Source organism: Salvelinus alpinus, chromosome 10 (genome assembly GCF_045679555.1).
Source record: "Salvelinus alpinus chromosome 10, SLU_Salpinus.1, whole genome shotgun sequence".
In the NCBI taxonomy this organism is placed as follows: Eukaryota; Metazoa; Chordata; class Actinopteri; order Salmoniformes; family Salmonidae; genus Salvelinus; species Salvelinus alpinus.
This window is the reverse complement of record NC_092095.1, coordinates 7,560,930-7,580,974: the sequence shown is the minus strand read 5'-3', so window position 1 is coordinate 7,580,974 and position 20,045 is coordinate 7,560,930. Positions and strand designations below refer to the sequence as shown.

Genomic DNA, 20,045 nt, shown 5'->3' with positions numbered 1-20,045 from the left:
CCTTTATCCAACTGGCTTTGGGCCAAACCTATCCTGACATCCCCTCTCCTCCCTGCTCCCTAGATGACATCTGTTTGCCATACAGTGCTTCAAATACTGACATTTGTCTGTTTATATGTGTGGGTCAACAGTGGAGTGAGAGGGAATTCCTCTGTCACGTTGGTCTAGTCTAAACCAGGGCCGTAATAGGAGCAGAGCAGGATGGACCACTGAAGAGCGAGAGAGCAGAACCAGGGAATTCTAAAGAGTATAGCAATTGTGGGATAATGCCAGTCCGGGAACTGAGCCAATGTGTTAGGGAGAGGGACAGAGAGAAAGAGGGGAGAGAGAGGGACAGAGAGAAAGAGGAGAGAGAGAGGGACAGAGAGAAAGAGGAGAGAGAGAGGGACAGAGAGAAAGAGGAGAGAAAGAGGAGAGAAAGAGGGACAGAGAGAAAGAGGAGAGAGAGAGGGACAGAGAGAAAGAGGAGAGAGAGAGGGACAGAGAGAAAGAGGAGAGAGAGAGAGGGAGAGAGAGAAAGAGGAGAGAGAGAGAGAGGGAGAGAGAGAAAGAGGAGAGAGAGAGAGAGGGAGAGAGAGGGAAGGAGAGAAAGAGGAGAGAGAGAGGGACATAGAGAAAGAGGAGAGAGAGAGGGACATAGAGAAAGAGGAGAGAGAGAGAGACAGAGAGAAAGAGGAGAGAGAAAGAGGAGAGAGAGAGGGACAGAGAGAAAGAGGAGAGAGAGAGTGACAGAGAGAAAGAGGAGAGAGAGGGACAGAGAGAAAGAGGAGAGAGAGAGAGACAGAGACAAAAGAGGAGAGAGAGAGGGACAGAGAGAAAGAGGGGAGGGAGAGAAGGGAGAGAAGGAGACAGGAGAGGGAGGAAGAGGGAGAGAAAGGGAGGAAGAGGGAGTGAGAAAAAGGGGATGAGAGAGAGAGAGAGTGAGAGAGAGAGAGAGAGAGAGAGAGAGAGAGAGAGAGAGAGAGAGAGAGAGAGAGAGAGAGAGAGAGAGAGTGTGAGAGAGAGAGAGAGAGAGAGAGAGAGAGAGAGAGAGAGAGAGAGAGAGAGAGAAAGAGAGATCTTACATGTTGCCACAAGAAAAGGGCAACCAGTGCAGAACAAACACCATTGTAAATACAGCCCATGTTTATGTTTATTTATTTTCCCTTTTGTACTTTAACTATTTGTACATCGTTACATCACTGTTTATAGACAGAATATGACATTTGAAATGTATCTATTCTTTTGTAACTTCTGTGAGTGTCATTTTTTATTTCACTTTTGTTTGTTATCCTTTTCACTTGCTTTGACAATGTAAACATAATTTCCCAATAAAACCCCTTAAATTTAATTTAAATGTAATAGAGAGAGAGAGAGAGAGCTAGAAGCCTTGTCCAGAAACTAATCAGTTAAGCTCGTCAGACTGTATTGGAAATGACAGCAGTACGTTTCACTGATCTGAGCTAATATTATCCTCCTATCAAAGGACAGCAGTGGAACATCTTCTGGACAGGAAATATATTGACTTATTGGAAAATATTGATGATTCTCGTTCATATTACTCTCTATCTTTCTCTCTCTCTCTCTCCCTGTCTCCTCTCTCTTCACCTCTCTACCTCCATGTCTTCTCTCGCCACCTCTCTCCCTCCCTCCCTCTCTCTCGCTCTCCCTCTCTCTCTCTGTCTCTCTCTTTATCTCTTCACCTCACTCTCTCCATGTCTCCTCTCTTGTCACCTCTCTCCCTCCCTCGCTCTCTCTTCTCTCTTCACCTCCCTCTTTCCCTCTCTCCTCTCCCCTCTGGTTAAATAAGTAGAGCTGCCTGGTTAACTGCAGCCTCAGCAATTCTCTGGAGCAGGCCTCAACAGGGGGGGCTGCCAGGCAGAACCGCAGACACACACACACACACACACACACACACACACACACACACACACACACACACACACACACACACACACACACACACACACACACACACACACACACACACACACACACACACACACACACACACACACACACACACATTAACGGGCCCACATGAACACATGTATGCCATTGTGCACGCACACACTGAAACGCATAAAAGCATACCATCGCCTCTCAATTATACGATCACATGGCCATTATTCGAAGTCATCATTCCATCTAATTACATAGACATGCAGTATGTTAGTTAGGTACTCAGGGCTCTACACTGTATTCCACTGGGAATGGAGCCTACTACCAACTGGTGAACATGTCAGATTCTGCACAGGCTTATTTCACACTGTAGCCCACAGGGACAACAGGATACCACTAACATACGGTATACCACTAACCTACAGTATACCAGTAACCTACAGTATACAGGATACCACTAACCTACAGAATACAGGATACCACTAACCTACAGTATACCACTAACCTACAGTATACCAGTAACCTACAGTATACAGGATACCACTAACCTACAGTATACAGGATACCACTAACCTACAGAATACAGGATACCACTAACCTACAGTATACCACTAACCTACAGTATACCAGTAACCTACAGTATACAGGATACCACTAACCTACAGTATACAGGATACCACTAACCTACAGTAAACAGTATACCAGTAACCTACAGTATACCAGTAACCTACAGTATACAGGATACCACTAACCCACAGTATATAGTATACCAATAACATTCAGTATACTAACTAACCTACAGTAAACAGTATACCAGTAACCTACAGTAAACAGTATACCAGTAACCTACAGTAAACAGTATACCAGTAACCTACAGTAAACAGTATACCAGTAACCTACAGTAAACAGTATACCAGTAACCTACAGTAAACAGTATACCAGTAACCTACAGTAAACATTATACCAGTAACCCACAGTATATAGTATACCACTAACATTCAGTTTACTAACTAACCTACAGTATACAGTATACCAGAAACCTACAGTAAACAGTATACCACTAACCTACAGTAAACATTATACCAGTAACCCACAGTATATAGTATACCACTAACATTCAGTATACCAGTAACCTACAGTATACAGTATACCACTAACATTCAGTATACCAGTAACCTACAGTAAACAGTATACCACTAACATTCAGTATACAGTATATCAGTAACCTACAGTAAACAGTATACCAGTAACCTACAGTAAACAGTATACCAGTAACCTACAGTATACAGTATACCACTAACCTACAGAATACAGTATACCACTAACCTACAGAATACAGTATACTAACTAACCTACAGTATACAGTATACCAGTAACCTACAGTATACAATATACCACTAACTACAGTATACAGTATACTAACTAACCTACAGTATACAGTATACCAGTAACCTACAGTATACAATATACCACTAACTACAGTATACAGTATACTAACTAACCTACAATATACAGTATACCAGTAACCTTAAGGTATACCACTAATTTCAGTACACAGTATACCACTAACAACAGTATACCATGAACTACAGAATACAGTATACCACTAACCTACAGTATACAGTATACCACTAACCTACAGAATACAGTATACCACTAACCTACAGTATACCACTAACCTACAGTATACCACTAACCTACAGTATACCACTAACCTACAGTATACAGTATACCACCTACAGTATACAGTATACCACTAACCTACAGAATACAGTATACCACTAACCTACAGTATACCACTAACCTACAGTATACCACTAACTACAGTATACAGTATACCACTAACCTACAGAATACAGTATACCACTAACCTACAGTATACCACTAACTACAGTATACAGTATACCACTAACCTACAGTATACAGTATACCACTAACCTACAGTATACAGTATACCACTAACCTACAGTATACAGTATACCACTAACCTACAGTATACCACTAACCTACAGTATACCACTAACCTACAGTATACCACTAACTACAGAATACAGTATACCAGTAACCTACAGAATACAGTATACCACTAACCTACAGTATACCAGTAACCTACAGAATACAGTATACCACTAACCTACAGTATACCAGTAACTACAGTATACAGTATACCACTAACCTACAGTATACCACTAACCTACAGTATACCACTAACCTACAGAATACAGTATACCACTAACCTACAGTATACCAGTAACCTACAGAATACAGTATACCACTAACCTACATTATACCACTAACCTACAGTATACAGTATACCACTAACCTACAGAATACAGTATACCACTAACCTACAGTATACCAGTAACTACAGTATACAGTATACCACTAACCTACAGTATACCACTAACCTACAGTATACAGTATACCACTAACCTACAGAATACAATATACCACTAATCTACAGTATACAATATACCACTAATCTACAGTATACAGTATACCACTAACCTACAGTATACAGTATACCACTAACCTACAGTATACCACTAACCTACAGTATACCACTAACTACAGTATACAGTATACCACTAACCTACAGTATACCACTAACTACAGTATACAGTATACCACTAACCTACAGTATACAGTATACCACTAACCTACAGTATACAGTATACCACTAACCTACAGTATACCACTAACCTACAGTATACCACTAATTACAGTATACAGTATACCACTAACCTACAGTATACCACTAACTACAGTATACAGTATACCACTAACCTACAGTATACAGTATACCACTAACCTACAGTATACAGTATACCACTAACCTACAGTATACCACTAACCTACAGTATACCACTAACTACAGTATACAGTATACCACTAACCTACAGAATACAATATACCACTAATCTACAGTATACAGTATACCACTAATCTACAGTATACAGTATACCACTAACCTACAGTATACCACTAACCTACAGTATACCACTAACTACAGTATACAGTATACCACTAACCTACAGAATACAATATACCACTAATCTACAGTATACAGTATACCACTAATCTACAGTATACAGTATACCACTAACCTACAGTATACCACTAACCTACAGAATACAGTATACCACTAACCTACAGTATACCACTAACTACAGTATACCACTAACTACAGTATACAGTATACCACTAACCTACAGTATACCACTAACCTACAGAATACAGTATACCACTAATCTACAGTATACAGTATACCACTAACCTACAGTATACAGTATACCACTAACCTACAGTATACAGTATACCACTAACCTACAGTATACAGTATACCACTAACCTACAGTACCACTAACCTACAGTATACAGTATACCACTAACCTACAGAATACATTATACCACTAACCTACAGAATACAGTATACCACTAACCTACAGTATACCACTAACTACAGTATACCACTAACTACAGTATACAGTATACCACTAACCTACAGTATACCACTAACTACAGTATACAGTATACCACTAACTACAGTATACAGTATACCACTAACCTACAGAATACAGTATACCACTAACCTACAGTATACAGTATACCACTAACCTACAGTATACAGTATACCACTAACCTACAGTATACAGTATACCACTAACCTACAGTACCACTAACCTACAGTATACAGTATACCACTATCTATATATGTGTGTGTGCGTGTCCTACCATGTTTTCCATGTTAGCAGCAGGCGGGTGGACCTGTCCTCTCAGCCTGTTGTGCAGATCCAGTATGGCGGTCATGTCTGTATCTTTGATGGCCCTCTTCCCTCTCTGCTTGTGCTGCCACCGGTCCCCCTCCTCAACAAAGTACTTCTCCAGAATACCGTCCCAGCCAGGGCCCGTACCGTTACCGTGGTTACCGTTCCCAATCATCACCATGGAGACGGAGGCGTGGAACGCCATTAGCATGGAGGCTCCCCTTAGCCAGTTCCAGGATATCATGACCGATGGAGGGAGGGATGAACGGATTAATGGTTCGATTAATAGATGGATGGACAGATTGATGACCTTTTCAACTGTGGAGCCTTGGGAAAGAAGGATGAACGATGGAGTCCCTGTTTGGTTTTCTTTCTATCCTTCTTCTCCTCCTCTCCTATGTGTCCTGGAGTAGAGGGATATATTCCTGGTGTAGAGGGAGAGATTCCTGGAGTAGAGGGAGATATTCCTGGTGTAGAGGGAGAGATTCCTGAAGTAGAGGGAGAGATTCCTGAAGTAGAGGGAGAGATTCCTGAAGTAGAGGGAGAGATTCCTGAAGTAGAGGGAGAGATTCCTGGAGTAGAGGGAGAGATTCCTGGAGTAGAGGGAGAGATTCCTGGTGTAGAGGGAGAGATTCCTGGAGTAGAGGGAGAGATTCCTGGAGTAGAGGGAGAGATTCCTGGTGTAGAGGGAGATATTCCTGGTGTAGAGGGAGATATTCCTGGTGTAGAGGGAGAGATTCTTGTTGCACAGGGAGAGATTCCTGGAGTAGAGGGAGAGATAAGGAAGAAGGAAATAAAGTTATTGGCCGGGCTTAACAACCTGTATCGAGTTTTGCTAAATAACTTGAGTCAATATTGATTTTGGTAGGTACAGTGGATCGGAGAGCAGTTGTGTTGGCTCGTGAACAGTGTAGTTGTAGGTACAGTGGATCGGAGAGCAGTTGTTGGCTCGTGACCAGTGTAGTTGTAGGTACAGTGGATCGGAGAGCAGTTGTTGGCTCGTGAACAGTGTAGTTGTAGGTACAGTGGATCGGAGAGCAGTTGTGTTGGCTCGTGAACAGTGTAGTTGTAGGTACAGTGGATCGGAGAGCAGTTGTTGGCTCGTGAACAGTGTAGTTGTAGGTACAGTGGATCGGAGAGCAGTTGTTGGCTCGTGAACAGTGTAGTTGTAGGTACAGTGGATCGGAGAGCAGTTGTGTTGGCTCGTGAACAGTGTAGTTGTAGGTACAGTGGATCGGAGAGCAGTTGTGTTGGCTCGTGAACAGTGTAGTTGTAGGTACAGTGGATCGGAGAGCAGTTGTGTTGGCTCGTGAACAGTGTAGTTGTAGGTACAGTGGATCGGAGAGCAGTTGTGTTGGCTCGTGAACAGTGTAGTTGTAGGTACAGTGGATCGGAGAGCAGTTGTTGGCTCGTGAACAGTGTAGTTGTAGGTACAGTGGATCGGAGAGCAGTTGTGTTGGCTCGTGAACAGTGTAGTTGTAGGTACAGTGGATCGGAGAGCAGTTGTTGGCTCGTGAACAGTGTAGTTGTTTGGGAGACTGTTAGGGTTCGCTAGAGGTAAATTGTGGAGATGTAGCGATTCACCGAAACTCATCGGTCCCCGAATTCAAATTTTGAAGATGTCTTTAAGATGTGTTAAGATGTCTTTAAGATGTGTTAAGATGTGTTAAGATGTGTTAAGATGTGTTAAGATGTGTTTAAGATGTGTTTCTGATGTGTTTAAGATGTGTTAAGATGTGTTTAAGATGAGTTTAAGATGTGTCAATCTAAATGAAGCATGCATTGGCCAGAATCCTTCATGAAACCTAGTGACATCATACTCAGTGACATCCTATTCAGTGACATCCTATTCAGTGACATCATACTCAGTGACATCCTACTCGGTGACATCCTATTCAGTGACATTATACCCTGTGACATCATACTCAGTGACATCCTACTCGGTGACATCCTATTCAGTGAAATTATACCCTGTGACATCATACTCAGTGACATCATACTCAGTGACATCCTACTCGGTGACATCCTATTCAGTGACATTATACCCTGTGACATCATACTCAGTGACATCCTACTCGGTGACATCCTATTCAGTGACATTATACCCTGTGACATCATACTCAGTGACATCCTACTCGGTGACATCCTATTCAGTGACATTATACCCTGTGACATCATACTCAGTGACATCATACTCAGTGACATCCTACTCGGTGACATCCTATTCAGTGACATTATACCCTGTGACATCATACTCAGTGACATCCTACTCGGTGACATCCTATTCTGTGACATCATACTCAGTGACATCATACTCAGTGACATCCTACTCGGTGACATCCTATTCAGTGACATTATACCCTGTGACATCATACTCAGTGACATCCTACTCGGTGACATCCTATTCAGTGACATCCTATTCAGTGACATTATACCCTGTGACATCATACTCAGTGACATCCTACTCGGTGACATCCTATTCAGTGACATTATACCCTGTGACATCATACTCAGTGACATCCTACTCGGTGACATCCTATTCAGTGACATTATACCCTGTGACATCATACTCAGTGACATCATACTCAGTGACATCCTACTCGGTGACATCCTATTCAGTGACATTATACCCTGTGACATCATACTCAGTGACATCCTACTCGGTGACATCCTATTCAGTGACATTATACCCTGTGACATCATACTCAGTGACATCATACTCAGTGACATCCTACTCGGTGACATCCTATTCAGTGACATTATACCCTGTGACATCATACTCAGTGACATCCTACTCGGTGACATCCTATTCAGTGACATTATACCCTGTGACATCATACTCAGTGACATCATACTCAGTGACATCCTACTCGGTGACATCCTATTCAGTGACATCATACTCAGTGACATCATACTCAGTGGCTGTTTACAGTTCCAAGGAAACAAACCCACTGCTCGTGTTTTCAACTTCCAAGCACATTTTCATGCAAAGTCAACAGATTTCCCCTTTACCTCAGGAATAAAATGCCCCCTATATCCAAATGGAATGGATGTAATATTGCATTATGCTCAGGCAGGCAGGCAGACAGACAGACAGACAGACAGACAGATAGATAGATAGATAGGAAGGATTACCCGACTTCAACTCATCATCTCCCTGCTTCATTGACGCTTCATGTTAATTTAGGGAACTCTTTTTTGGGGGAAACTCAGTGACCACCAGGGAAAGTGAGTTCTAGCGAATAACCTTGTGGTATTTGATTTTGGTCACTGGATTTAAATCAACAATCCTCTTTGCCGCAACAAGTGCGCAAAATGGATGGAAAAGTTTGAACATGGGCTACAGTAGTGCAAATATGCATTGGCAAATTAAAGACGCACATAAAACATGCTTTTCTTGATAATGTTATAGGTACATTTAAATTCAGTTCAAACGAAAACTTTTACTCCATAACATATGTTCACTCTCAATACAAGGTAAAATAGTAAACTGTATAATGACCTTTCATCAATTTCAATGACGCTGAAATAGTTCTGTCCAAGTGACAGTCGGATGCAGCTTCTCGTCAGCTGAAGTTGAACGACCAGGAAAAGGAATTTCCTCCCGCTACGCAGTTCTGCTTTCACAAAATGTGATCGACTGCACGGTTGTCGCAAAAGTCCCGTGTGAATTGAAGAAATAGCTGCACACTTCACAAGTCGATTTGAGCTGGATAATTTGACTTCACTCCGCAGGAAGGAATCTTGCGCCTCAAAAACCATCAGTACATGTATCCTCAACTCAGACCACACCTCTCAAAAGTTATGACACAGCCCCCCCGTTTTACCTGGGAGCACGGCCAGCGGGAGCGACCGCGCGTGTGTGTGTGTGTGTGTGTGCGTGCGTGCGTGGGTGTGTGTGCGTGCGTGCGTGCGTGTGTGTGAGGCTGCATGACGAGTGCGTGAGTAAAATAACGCAGCATAATGAAATGGGAAATAGGCGGTTAGGTTACTGTGAAGGCCAGAGAGAGACTTATGTTGATCAAATTGAGTCTTCACAGAAACACTTTCACATCCCAAATGACACCCTGGTCCCTAAAGTGCACTGAGTTTGAACAGAGCCCCTGGTCAAAAGGTCGTGATCTGTTAAAGGGATTAGGATGTAATTTAGGACTAAACCACATGGGTGCCATAGACTGGCATGTTGTCCCTTCAACAGTATAACATAATGGTCTACACACACACACACACCGAAACAACACACACACACACACACACACACACACACACACACACACACACACACACACACACACACACACACACACACACACACACACACACACACACACACACACACACACACACACACACACACACACACACACACACACACACACACAAACACACACACACACACACACACACACACACACACACACACACACACACACACACACACACACACACACACACACACACACACACACACACACACACACACACAACAAGCCTTTATATTGACTTCAACTTCAGGTGCTGCTGCTCACGGTGTCCCCCCTATCTAGCTACAGTACAGTACAGCAACCAAATCACCCACGCTGAAAATAGCTATGTCGTTTTTTTGTTGAAGTTGGAAGCCCAGTAATTACTTACAGCAGGAGAGTTCTACAGTAGAGTTTTACATGAGAGTTTTACAGCAGAGTTCTACATGAGAGTTCTACAGGAGAGTTCAACATGAGAGTTCTACAGGAGAGTTCAACATGAAAGTTAGACAGGAGAGTTCTGCATGAGTTCTACAGGAGAGTTCTACAGCAGAGTTTTACATGAGAGTTCTACAGGAGAGTTCAACATGAGAGTTCTACAGGAGAGTTCTGCATGAGTTCTACAGGAGAGTTCTACAGCAGAGTTTTACATGAGAGTTCTACAGGATAGTTCAACATGAGAGTTCTACAGGAGAGTTCTGCATGAGTTCTACAGGAGAGTTCTACAGCAGAGTTTTACATGAGAGTTCTACAGGAGAGTTCAACATGAGAGTTCTACAGGAGAGTTCTACATGAGAGTTCTACATGAGAGTTCTACAGGAGAGTTCAACATGAGAGTTCTACAGGAGAGTTTTACAGCAGAGTTTTACATGAGAGTTCTACAAGACAGTTCTACAGGAGAGTTCTACAAGACAGTTCTACAGGAAAGTTCTACAGGAGAGTTCTACATGAGAGTTCTACAAGACAGTTCTGCAGGAGAGTTCTACAAGACAGTTCTACAGGAAAGTTCTACAGGAGAGTTCTACTTGAGAGTTTTACAGCAGAGTTTTACATGAGAGTTCTACAAGACAGTTCTACAGGAGAGTTCTACATGAGAGTTCTACAAGACAGTTCTACAGGAGAGTTCTACAGCAGAGTTTTACAGGAGAGTTCTACAAGACAGTTCTACAGGAGAGTTTTACAGGAGAGTTTTACAGGAGAGTTTTATAGGAGAGTTCTACAGGAGAGTTCTACAGAAGAGTTCTACAAGACAGTTCTACAGGAACTTCCGGGTTGGAGCGAGCGGTCGCATTCGCACTTTGGTCCGCAGGTAGTATAACTTTTCATTACATGTCATTACATTTCATTATAGTACAACGGTTTGATTTGTCTAATCTTAGCAATTTCTTCTTAGCTAGCTACATAGCCGTCTTTGTATCAAAGATAATTGCGTAATTATCGTATTCCGTCGTCCTAACGTAGTCTACACTGCTATCTGCCCAGCAGCTAGCCAGCTAGCAAACGTCTACCGAATAGCAGCACTGTAGAAACTATTACACTCAACTGAACGACTTGATTAGTGTAGTGTTAGCTAGCTACATAGTTGTCTTTGCTGTCTTCGTATCCAAGATAATTGTGTAGTTTAGAGTGTGTAGTTTTAGAGTGATTATCTTAATTTACCGAGGTTAGCTAGCCAGCTATTTGTCGTCCTTAACGTAGGAGACACTGCTAGCTAGCCAACAGCTAGCCAACGTCTACCGAATAGAACTTCCGCACTCAACAACCCGGGCGCATTCCGCTTCGCTCCACAGGTAGTATCACATTTTCATTTCATTTCATTACAGTACAACGGTTTGATTTGTTTGATCGTAGCTAGCTACATAGCTAGCTACATAGCCGTCTTTGTATCAAAGATAATTGTGTAGTCTAGAGCGATTTTCTAGGTTAGCTAGCCAGCTATTGTCGTTCTTTTAACGCAACGTAACGTAATCAACACTGCTAGCTAGCCAGCTAGCCCCCGAATAGCAGCACTGTAGAAACTATTACACTCAACGGAACGACTTGATTAGTGTAGTGTCAACAACGCAGCCACTGCCAGCTAGCCTACAAAGTCAACAACGCAGCCACTGCCAGCTAGCCTACTTCAGCAGTACTGTATCATTTTAATCATTTTAGTCAATAAGATTCTTGCTACGTAAGCTTAACTTTCTGAACATTCGACACGTGTAGTCCACTTGTCATTCCAATCTCCTTTGCATTAGCGTAGCCTCTTCTGTAGCCTGTCAACTATGTGTCTGTCTATCCCTGTTCTCTCCTCTCTGCACAGACCATACAAACGCTCCACACCGCGTGGCCGCGGCCACCCTAATCTGGTGGTCCCAGCGCGCACGACCCACGTGGAGTTCCAGGTCTCCGGTAGCCTCTGGAACTGCCGATCTGCGGCCAACAAGGCAGAGTTCATCTCAGCCTATGCCTCCCTCCAGTCCCTCGACTTCTTGGCACTGACGGAAACATGGATCACCACAGATAACACTGCTACTCCTACTGCTCTCTCTTCGTCCGCCCACGTGTTCTCGCACACCCCGAGAGCTTCTGGTCAGCGGGGTGGTGGCACCGGGATCCTCATCTCTCCCAAGTGGTCATTCTCTCTTTCTCCCCTTACCCATCTGTCTATCGCCTCCTTTGAATTCCATGCTGTCACAGTTACCAGCCCTTTCAAGCTTAACATCCTTATCATTTATCGCCCTCCAGGTTCCCTCGGAGAGTTCATCAATGAGCTTGATGCCTTGATAAGCTCCTTTCCTGAGGACGGCTCACCTCTCACAGTTCTGGGCGACTTTAACCTCCCCACGTCTACCTTTGACTCATTCCTCTCTGCCTCCTTCTTTCCACTCCTCTCCTCTTTTGACCTCACCCTCTCACCTTCCCCCCCTACTCACAAGGCAGGCAATACGCTCGACCTCATCTTTACTAGATGCTGTTCTTCCACTAACCTCATTGCAACTCCCCTCCAAGTCTCCGACCACTACCTTGTATCCTTTTCCCTCTCGCTCTCATCCAACACTTCCCACACTGCCCCTACTCGGATGGTATCGCGCCGTCCCAACCTTCGCTCTCTCTCCCCCGCTACTCTCTCCTCTTCCATCCTATCATCTCTTCCCTCTGCTCAAACCTTCTCCAACCTATCTCCTGATTCTGCCTCCTCAACCCTCCTCTCCTCCCTTTCTGCATCCTTTGACTCTCTCTGTCCCCTATCCTCCAGGCCGGCTCGGTCCTCCCCTCCCGCTCCGTGGCTCGACGACTCATTGCGAGCTCACAGAACAGGGCTCCGGGCAGCCGAGCGGAAATGGAGGAAAACTCGCCTCCCTGCGGACCTGGCATCCTTTCACTCCCTCCTCTCTACATTTTCCTCTTCTGTCTCTGCTGCTAAAGCCACTTTCTACCACTCTAAATTCCAAGCATCTGCCTCTAACCCTAGGAAGCTCTTTGCCACCTTCTCCTCCCTCCTGAATCCTCCTCCCCCTCCCCCCCTCCTCCCTCTCTGCAGATGACTTCGTCAACCATTTTGAAAAGAAGGTCGACGACATCCGATCCTCGTTTGCTAAGTCAAACGACACCGCTGGTTCTGCTCACACTGCCCTACCCTGTGCTCTGACCTCTTTCTCCCCTCTCTCTCCAGATGAAATCTCGCGTCTTGTGACGGCCGGCCGCCCAACAACCTGCCCGCTTGACCCTATCCCCTCCTCTCTTCTCCAGACCATTTCCGGAGACCTTCTCCCTTACCTCACCTCGCTCATTAACTCATCCCTGACCGCTGGCTACGTCCCTTCCGTCTTCAAGAGAGCGAGAGTTGCACCCCTTCTGAAAAAACCTACACTCGATCCCTCCGATGTCAACAACTACAGACCAGTATCCCTTCTTTCTTTTCTCTCCAAAACTCTTGAACGTGCCGTCCTTGGCCAGCTCTCCCGCTATCTCTCTCAGAATGACCTTCTTGATCCAAATCAGTCAGGTTTCAAGACTAGTCATTCAACTGAGACTGCTCTTCTCTGTATCACGGAGGCGCTCCGCACTGCTAAAGCTAACTCTCTCTCCTCTGCTCTCATCCTTCTAGACCTATCGGCTGCCTTCGATACTGTGAACCATCAGATCCTCCTCTCCACCCTCTCCGAGTTGGGCATCTCCGGCGCGGCCCACGCTTGGATCGCGTCCTACCTGACAGGTCGCTCCTACCAGGTGGCGCGGCGAGAATCTGTCTCCTCACCACGTGCTCTCACCACTGGTGTCCCCCAGGGCTCTGTTCTAGGCCCTCTCCTATTCTCGCTATACACCAAGTCAGTTGGCTCTGTCATAACCTCACATGGTCTCTCCTATCATTGCTATGCAGACGACACACAATTAATCTTCTCCTTTCCCCCTTCTGATGACCAGGTGGCGAATCGCATCTCTGCATGTCTGGCAGACATATCAGTGTGGATGACGGATCACCACCTCAAGCTGAACCTCGGCAAGACGGAGCTGCTCTTCCTCCCGGGGAAGGACTGCCCGTTCCATGATCTCGCCATCACGGTTGACAACTCCATTGTGTCCTCCTCCCAGAGCGCTAAGAACCTTGGCGTGATCCTGGACAACACCCTGTCGTTCTCAACTAACATCAAGGCGGTGGCCCGTTCCTGTAGGTTCATGCTCTACAACATCCGCAGAGCACGACCCTGCCTCACACAGGAAGCGGCGCAGGTCCTAATCCAGGCACTTGTCATCTCCCGTCTGGATTACTGCAACTCGCTGTTGGCTGGGCTCCCTGCCTGTGCCATTAAACCCCTACAACTCATCCAGAACGCCGCAGCCCGTCTGGTGTTCAACCTTCCCAAGTTCTCTCACGTCACCCCGCTCCTCCGCTCTCTCCACTGGCTTTCAGTTGAAGCTCGCATCCGCTACAAGACCATGGTGCTTGCCTACGGAGCTGTGAGGGGAACGGCACCTCAGTACCTCCAGGCTCTGATCAGGCCCTACACCCAAACAAGGGCACTGCGTTCATCCACCTCTGGCCTGCTCGCCTCCCTACCACTGAGGAAGTACAGTTCCCGCTCAGCCCAGTCAAAACTGTTCGCTGCTCTGGCCCCCCAATGGTGGAACAAACTCCCTCACGACGCCAGGACAGCGGAGTCAATCACCACCTTCCGGAGACACCTGAAACCCCACCTCTTTAAGGAATACCTAGGATAGGATAAAGTAATCCTTCTCACCCCCCCCCCCCCCTTAAAAGATTTAGATGCACTATTGTAAAGTGGCTGTTCCACTGGATGTCATAAGGTGAATGCACCAATTTGTAAGTCGCTCTGGATAAGAGCGTCTGCTAAATGACTTAAATGTAAATGTAAATGAGAGTTCTGCAGGAGAGTTCTACATGAGAGTCCACAGGATAGATTTACAGGATAGTTCTACAGGAGAGTTTTACAGGATAAATTTACAGGATAGTTCTACAGCAGAGTTTTACAGGATGAGTTCTACAGCAGAGTTTTACAGGATAAAATTACAGGATAGTTCTACAGCAGAGTTCTACAGGAGAGTAGTAACTCACAGGTTTTATGTTAGAGTAAATAGTACACTAGTGTTTCGTCTAACAGAGGGTGTTATACGAACCCTGACCTAATACTAACCAAACCTGACCTTATACTAACAAACCTGTCCTAATACTAACCAAACACCACCTAATACTAACCAAACCTGACCTTATACTAACAAACATGTCCTAATTCTAACCAAACACCACCTAATACTAACCAAACCTGACCTTATACTAACAAACCTGTCCTAATACTAACCAAACACCACCTAATACTAACCAAACCTGACCTTATACTAACAAACCTGTCCTAATACTAACCAAACCCCACCTAATACTAACCAAACCTGACCTTATACTACCAAACCTGTCCTAATTCTAACCAAACACCACCTAATACTAACCAAACCTGACCTTATACTAACAAACCTGTCCTAATACTAACCAAACACCACCTAATACTAACCAAACCTGACCTTATACTAAGAACCATGTCCTAATACTAACCAAACCTGACCTTATACTAACAAACCTGTCCTAATACTAACCAAACACCACCTAATACTAACCAAACCTGACCTTATACTAAGAAACCTGTCCTAATACTAATCAAACCTCACCATACACTAACCAAACCTGACCTTATACTAACAAACCTGTCCTAATACTAACCAAACACAACCTAATACTAACCAAACCTGACCTTATACTAACAAACCTGTCCTAATACTAATCAAACCTCACCATACACTAACCAAACCTGACCGTATACTAACAAACATGTCCTAATTCTAACCAAACACCACCTAATACTAACCTAACCTGACCTTATACTAAGAAACCTGTCCTAATACTAACCAAACCTGACCTTATACTAACAAACCTGTCCTAATACTAACCAAACACCCCCTAATACTAACCAAACCTGACCTTATACTAAGAAACCTGTCCTAATACTAATCAAACAACACCATACACTAACCAAACCTGACCTTATACTAACAGACCTGTCCTAATACTAACCAAACACAACCTAATACTAACCAAACCTGACCTTATACTAACAAACCTGTCCTAATACTAATAAAACCTCACCATACACTAACCAAACCTGACCTTATACTAACAAACATGTCTTAATTCTAACCAAACACCACCTAATACTAACCAAACCTGACCTTATACTAACAAACCTGTCCTAATACTAACCAAACCCCACCTAATACTAACCAAACCTGACCTTATACTAACAAACCTGTCCTAATACTAACCAAACACCACCTAATACTAACCAAACCTGACCGTATACTAAGAAACCTGTCCTAATACTAACCAAACCTGACCTTATACTAACAAACCTGTCCTAATACTAACCAAACACCACCTAATACTAACCAAACCTGACCTTATACTAAGAAACCTGTCCTAATACTAATCAAACCTCACCATACACTAACCAAACCTGACCTTATACTAACAAACCTGTCCTAATGCTAACCAAACACCACCTAATATTAACAAATCATGTCCTAATACTAACCAAACCTGTCCTAATGCTAACCAAACACCACCTAATACTAACAAAACATGTCCTAATACTAACCAAACGTGCCCTAATACTAACCAAACCTGTCCCAATACTAACCAAACATGCCATAATACTAACCAAAACTGTCCTAATACTAACCAAACACCACCTAATACTACCCAAAAATGTACTAATACTAACCAAACATGTCCTAATACTAACAAACCTGCCCTAATACTAACCAAACCTGACCATTACTAACCAAACCCCACCTAATACTAACTAAACCTGACCTAATACCAACCAAACCTGACCATACTCTAACCAAACCTGACCATACACTAACCAAACCTGCCCTAAAACTAACCAAACCTGCCCTAACACTAACCAAACCTGTCCTAATACTAATGAAACCTGACCTAATGCTAACCAAACCTGACCTAGTACTAGCCAAACCTGACCATACAGTAACCAAATCTGACCTAATACTAACCAAACCAAACCTGACCATACCAAACCCCACCTAATACTAACCAAACTTGACCAAACACAAGCACTACTTACCATTGCTACACCAAACATTTACCCATTTATCCAGGGCCAGCTCCAGGTGTAAGCGACATAAGAGGTGGCTTAGGTCCCTCAGCCGCTAGGTGGCCCACGACAGTTTTGGAACTCAGTCGGGATCTCATCCAGGGATGTAGTGGAACGCATAAACACTGTTTATTCACCTTTGGAATTAGTTCATTATTGTTTAACAAACAATGCCAGCGTTGATCAATGCACAGAATACTAATATATTGGATCTGTGTTCTAATCGTGCCTGCCTCTCTGTGTTCTAATCGTGCCTGCCTCTCGTTGTTCTAATCGTGCCTGCCTCTGTGTATTCTAATCATGCCTGCCTCTCTGTGTTCTAATTGTGCCTGCCTCTCTGTGTTCTAATTGTGCCTGCCTCTCTGTGTTCTAATTGTGCCTGCCTCTCTGTGTTCTAATCGTGCCTGCCTCTCTGTGTTCTAATCGTGCCTGCCTCTCTGTGTTCTAATCGTGCCTGCCTCTCTGTGTTCTAATCGTGTCTGCCTCTCTGTGTTCTAATTGTGCCTTGTAAAAATGTAATAGGTTGTTTATCGCTACATCACTGGTCTCAACTCAAATCACATACACATGGTTAGCAGATGTTAATGCGAGTGTAGTGAAATGCTTGTGCTTCTAGTTCCGACAATGCAGTAATAACCAACGAGTAATCTAACCTAACAATTTCACAACAACTACCTTATACACACAAGTGTAAAGGGATGAAGAATATGTACATAAAGATATATGAATGAGTGATAGTAAAGAACAGCATAGGCAAGATGCAGTAGATGGTATAGTGTACAGTCTATACATATGAGATGAGTAATGTAGGGTATGTAAACATTATATAAGTGGCATTGTTTAAAGTGGCTAGCGATACATTTTCTACATGTATGGCAGCAGCCACTCAATGTTAGAGGTGGCTGTTTAACAGTCTGATGGCCTTGAGGTAGAAGCTGTTTTTAAGTCTCTCGGTCCCTGCTTTGATGCACCTGTACTGACCTCGCCTTCTGGATGATAGCGGGGTGAACAGGCAGTGGCTCGGGTGGTTGTTGTCCTTGATGATCTTTATGGCCTTCCTGTGACATCGGGTGGTGTAGGTGTCCTGGAGGGCAGGTAGTTTGCCCCCGGTGATGCGCTGTGCAGACCTCACTACCTTCTGGAGAGCCTTACGGTTGTGGGCGGAGCAGTTGCCGTACCAGGCGGTGATACAGCCCGACAGGATGCTCTCGATTGTGCATCTGTAGAAGTTTGTGAGTGCTTTTGTTGACAAGCCGAATTTCTTCGGCCTCCTGAGGTTGAAGAGGCCATACCAAACCCTGCGCCTTCTTCACAACGCTGTCTGTGTGGGTGGACCAATTCTGTTTGTGCGTGATGTGTACACCGAGGAACCTAAAACTTTCTACCTTCTCCACTACTGTCCCGTCGATGTGGATAGGGGTGGTGCTCCCTCTGCTGTTTCCTGAAGTCCACGATCATCTCCTTTGTTTTGTTGACATTGAGTGTGAGGTTATTTTCCTGACACCACACTCCGAGGGCCCTCACCTCGTCCCTGTAGGCCGTCTCGTCGTTGTTGGTAATCAAGCCTACCACTGTAGTGTCGTCTGCAAACTTGATGATTGAGTTGGAGGCGTGCATGGCCACGCAGTCGTGGGTGAACAGGGAGTACAGGAGAGGGCTCAGAATGCACCCTTGTGTGGCCCCAGTGTTGAGGATCAGCGGGGTGGAGATGTTGTTACCTACCCTCACCACCTGGGGGCGGCCCGTCAGGAAGACCAGTACCCAGTTGCACAGGGCGGGGTCGAGACCCAGGGTCTCGAGCTTGATGACGAGTTTGGAGGGTACTATGGTGTTAAATGCTGAGCTGTAGCCGATGAAGAGCATTCTCACATAGGTATTCCTCTTGTCCAGATGGGTTCGGGCAGTGTGCAGTGTGGTTGCGATTGCGTCGTCTGTGGACCTATTGGGGCGGTAAGCAAATTGGAGTGGGTCTAGGGTGTCAGGTAGGGTGGAGGTGATATGGTCCTTGACTAGTCTCTCAAAGCACTTCATGATGACGGAAGTGAGTGCTACGGGGCGGTAGTTGTTTAGCTCAGTTACCTTAGCTTTCTTGGGAACTGGAACAATGGTGGCCCTCTTGAAGCATGTGGGAACAGCAGACTGGGATAAGGATTGATTGAATATGTCCGTAAACACACCAGCCAGCTGGTCTGCGCATTCTCTGAGGACGCGGCTGGGGATGCCGTCTGGGCCTGCAGCCTTGCGAGGGTTAACACTTTTAAATCTTTTACTCACTTCGGCTGCAGTGAAGGAGAGTCCGCAGGTTTTGGTAGCGGGCCGTGTCAGTGGCACTGTATTGTCCTCAAAGTGCACAAAGAAGTTGCTTAGTCTCTCTGGGAGCAAGACATCCTGGTCCGCGACGGGGCTGGTTTTCTTTTTGTAATCCGTGATTGACTGTAGACCCTGCCACATACCTCTTATGTCTGAGCTGTTGAATTGTGAATCTA

The 20,045-nt window shown here is 44.6% G+C and overlaps 1 protein-coding gene across 1 annotated transcript in view; it reads right to left on the bottom strand.

Annotated features, from left to right (window-relative positions):
• The window catches only part of LOC139531472 (cysteine-rich secretory protein LCCL domain-containing 1-like), a 45,792-nt gene extending 36,364 nt beyond the window's left edge, over positions 1-9,428 (bottom strand). Inside the window, exons 1-2 of the mRNA XM_071327948.1 lie at positions 9,151-9,428; positions 5,617-6,409 (exon numbers count right to left, since the gene is read on the bottom strand). Coding sequence (XP_071184049.1) covers positions 5,617-5,892 — 276 coding nt within the window. The 5' untranslated portion in view covers positions 5,893-6,409; positions 9,151-9,428. The remainder of the gene's footprint in view (positions 1-5,616; positions 6,410-9,150) is intronic.
• Positions 9,429-20,045: the final 10,617 nt, after the last annotated feature.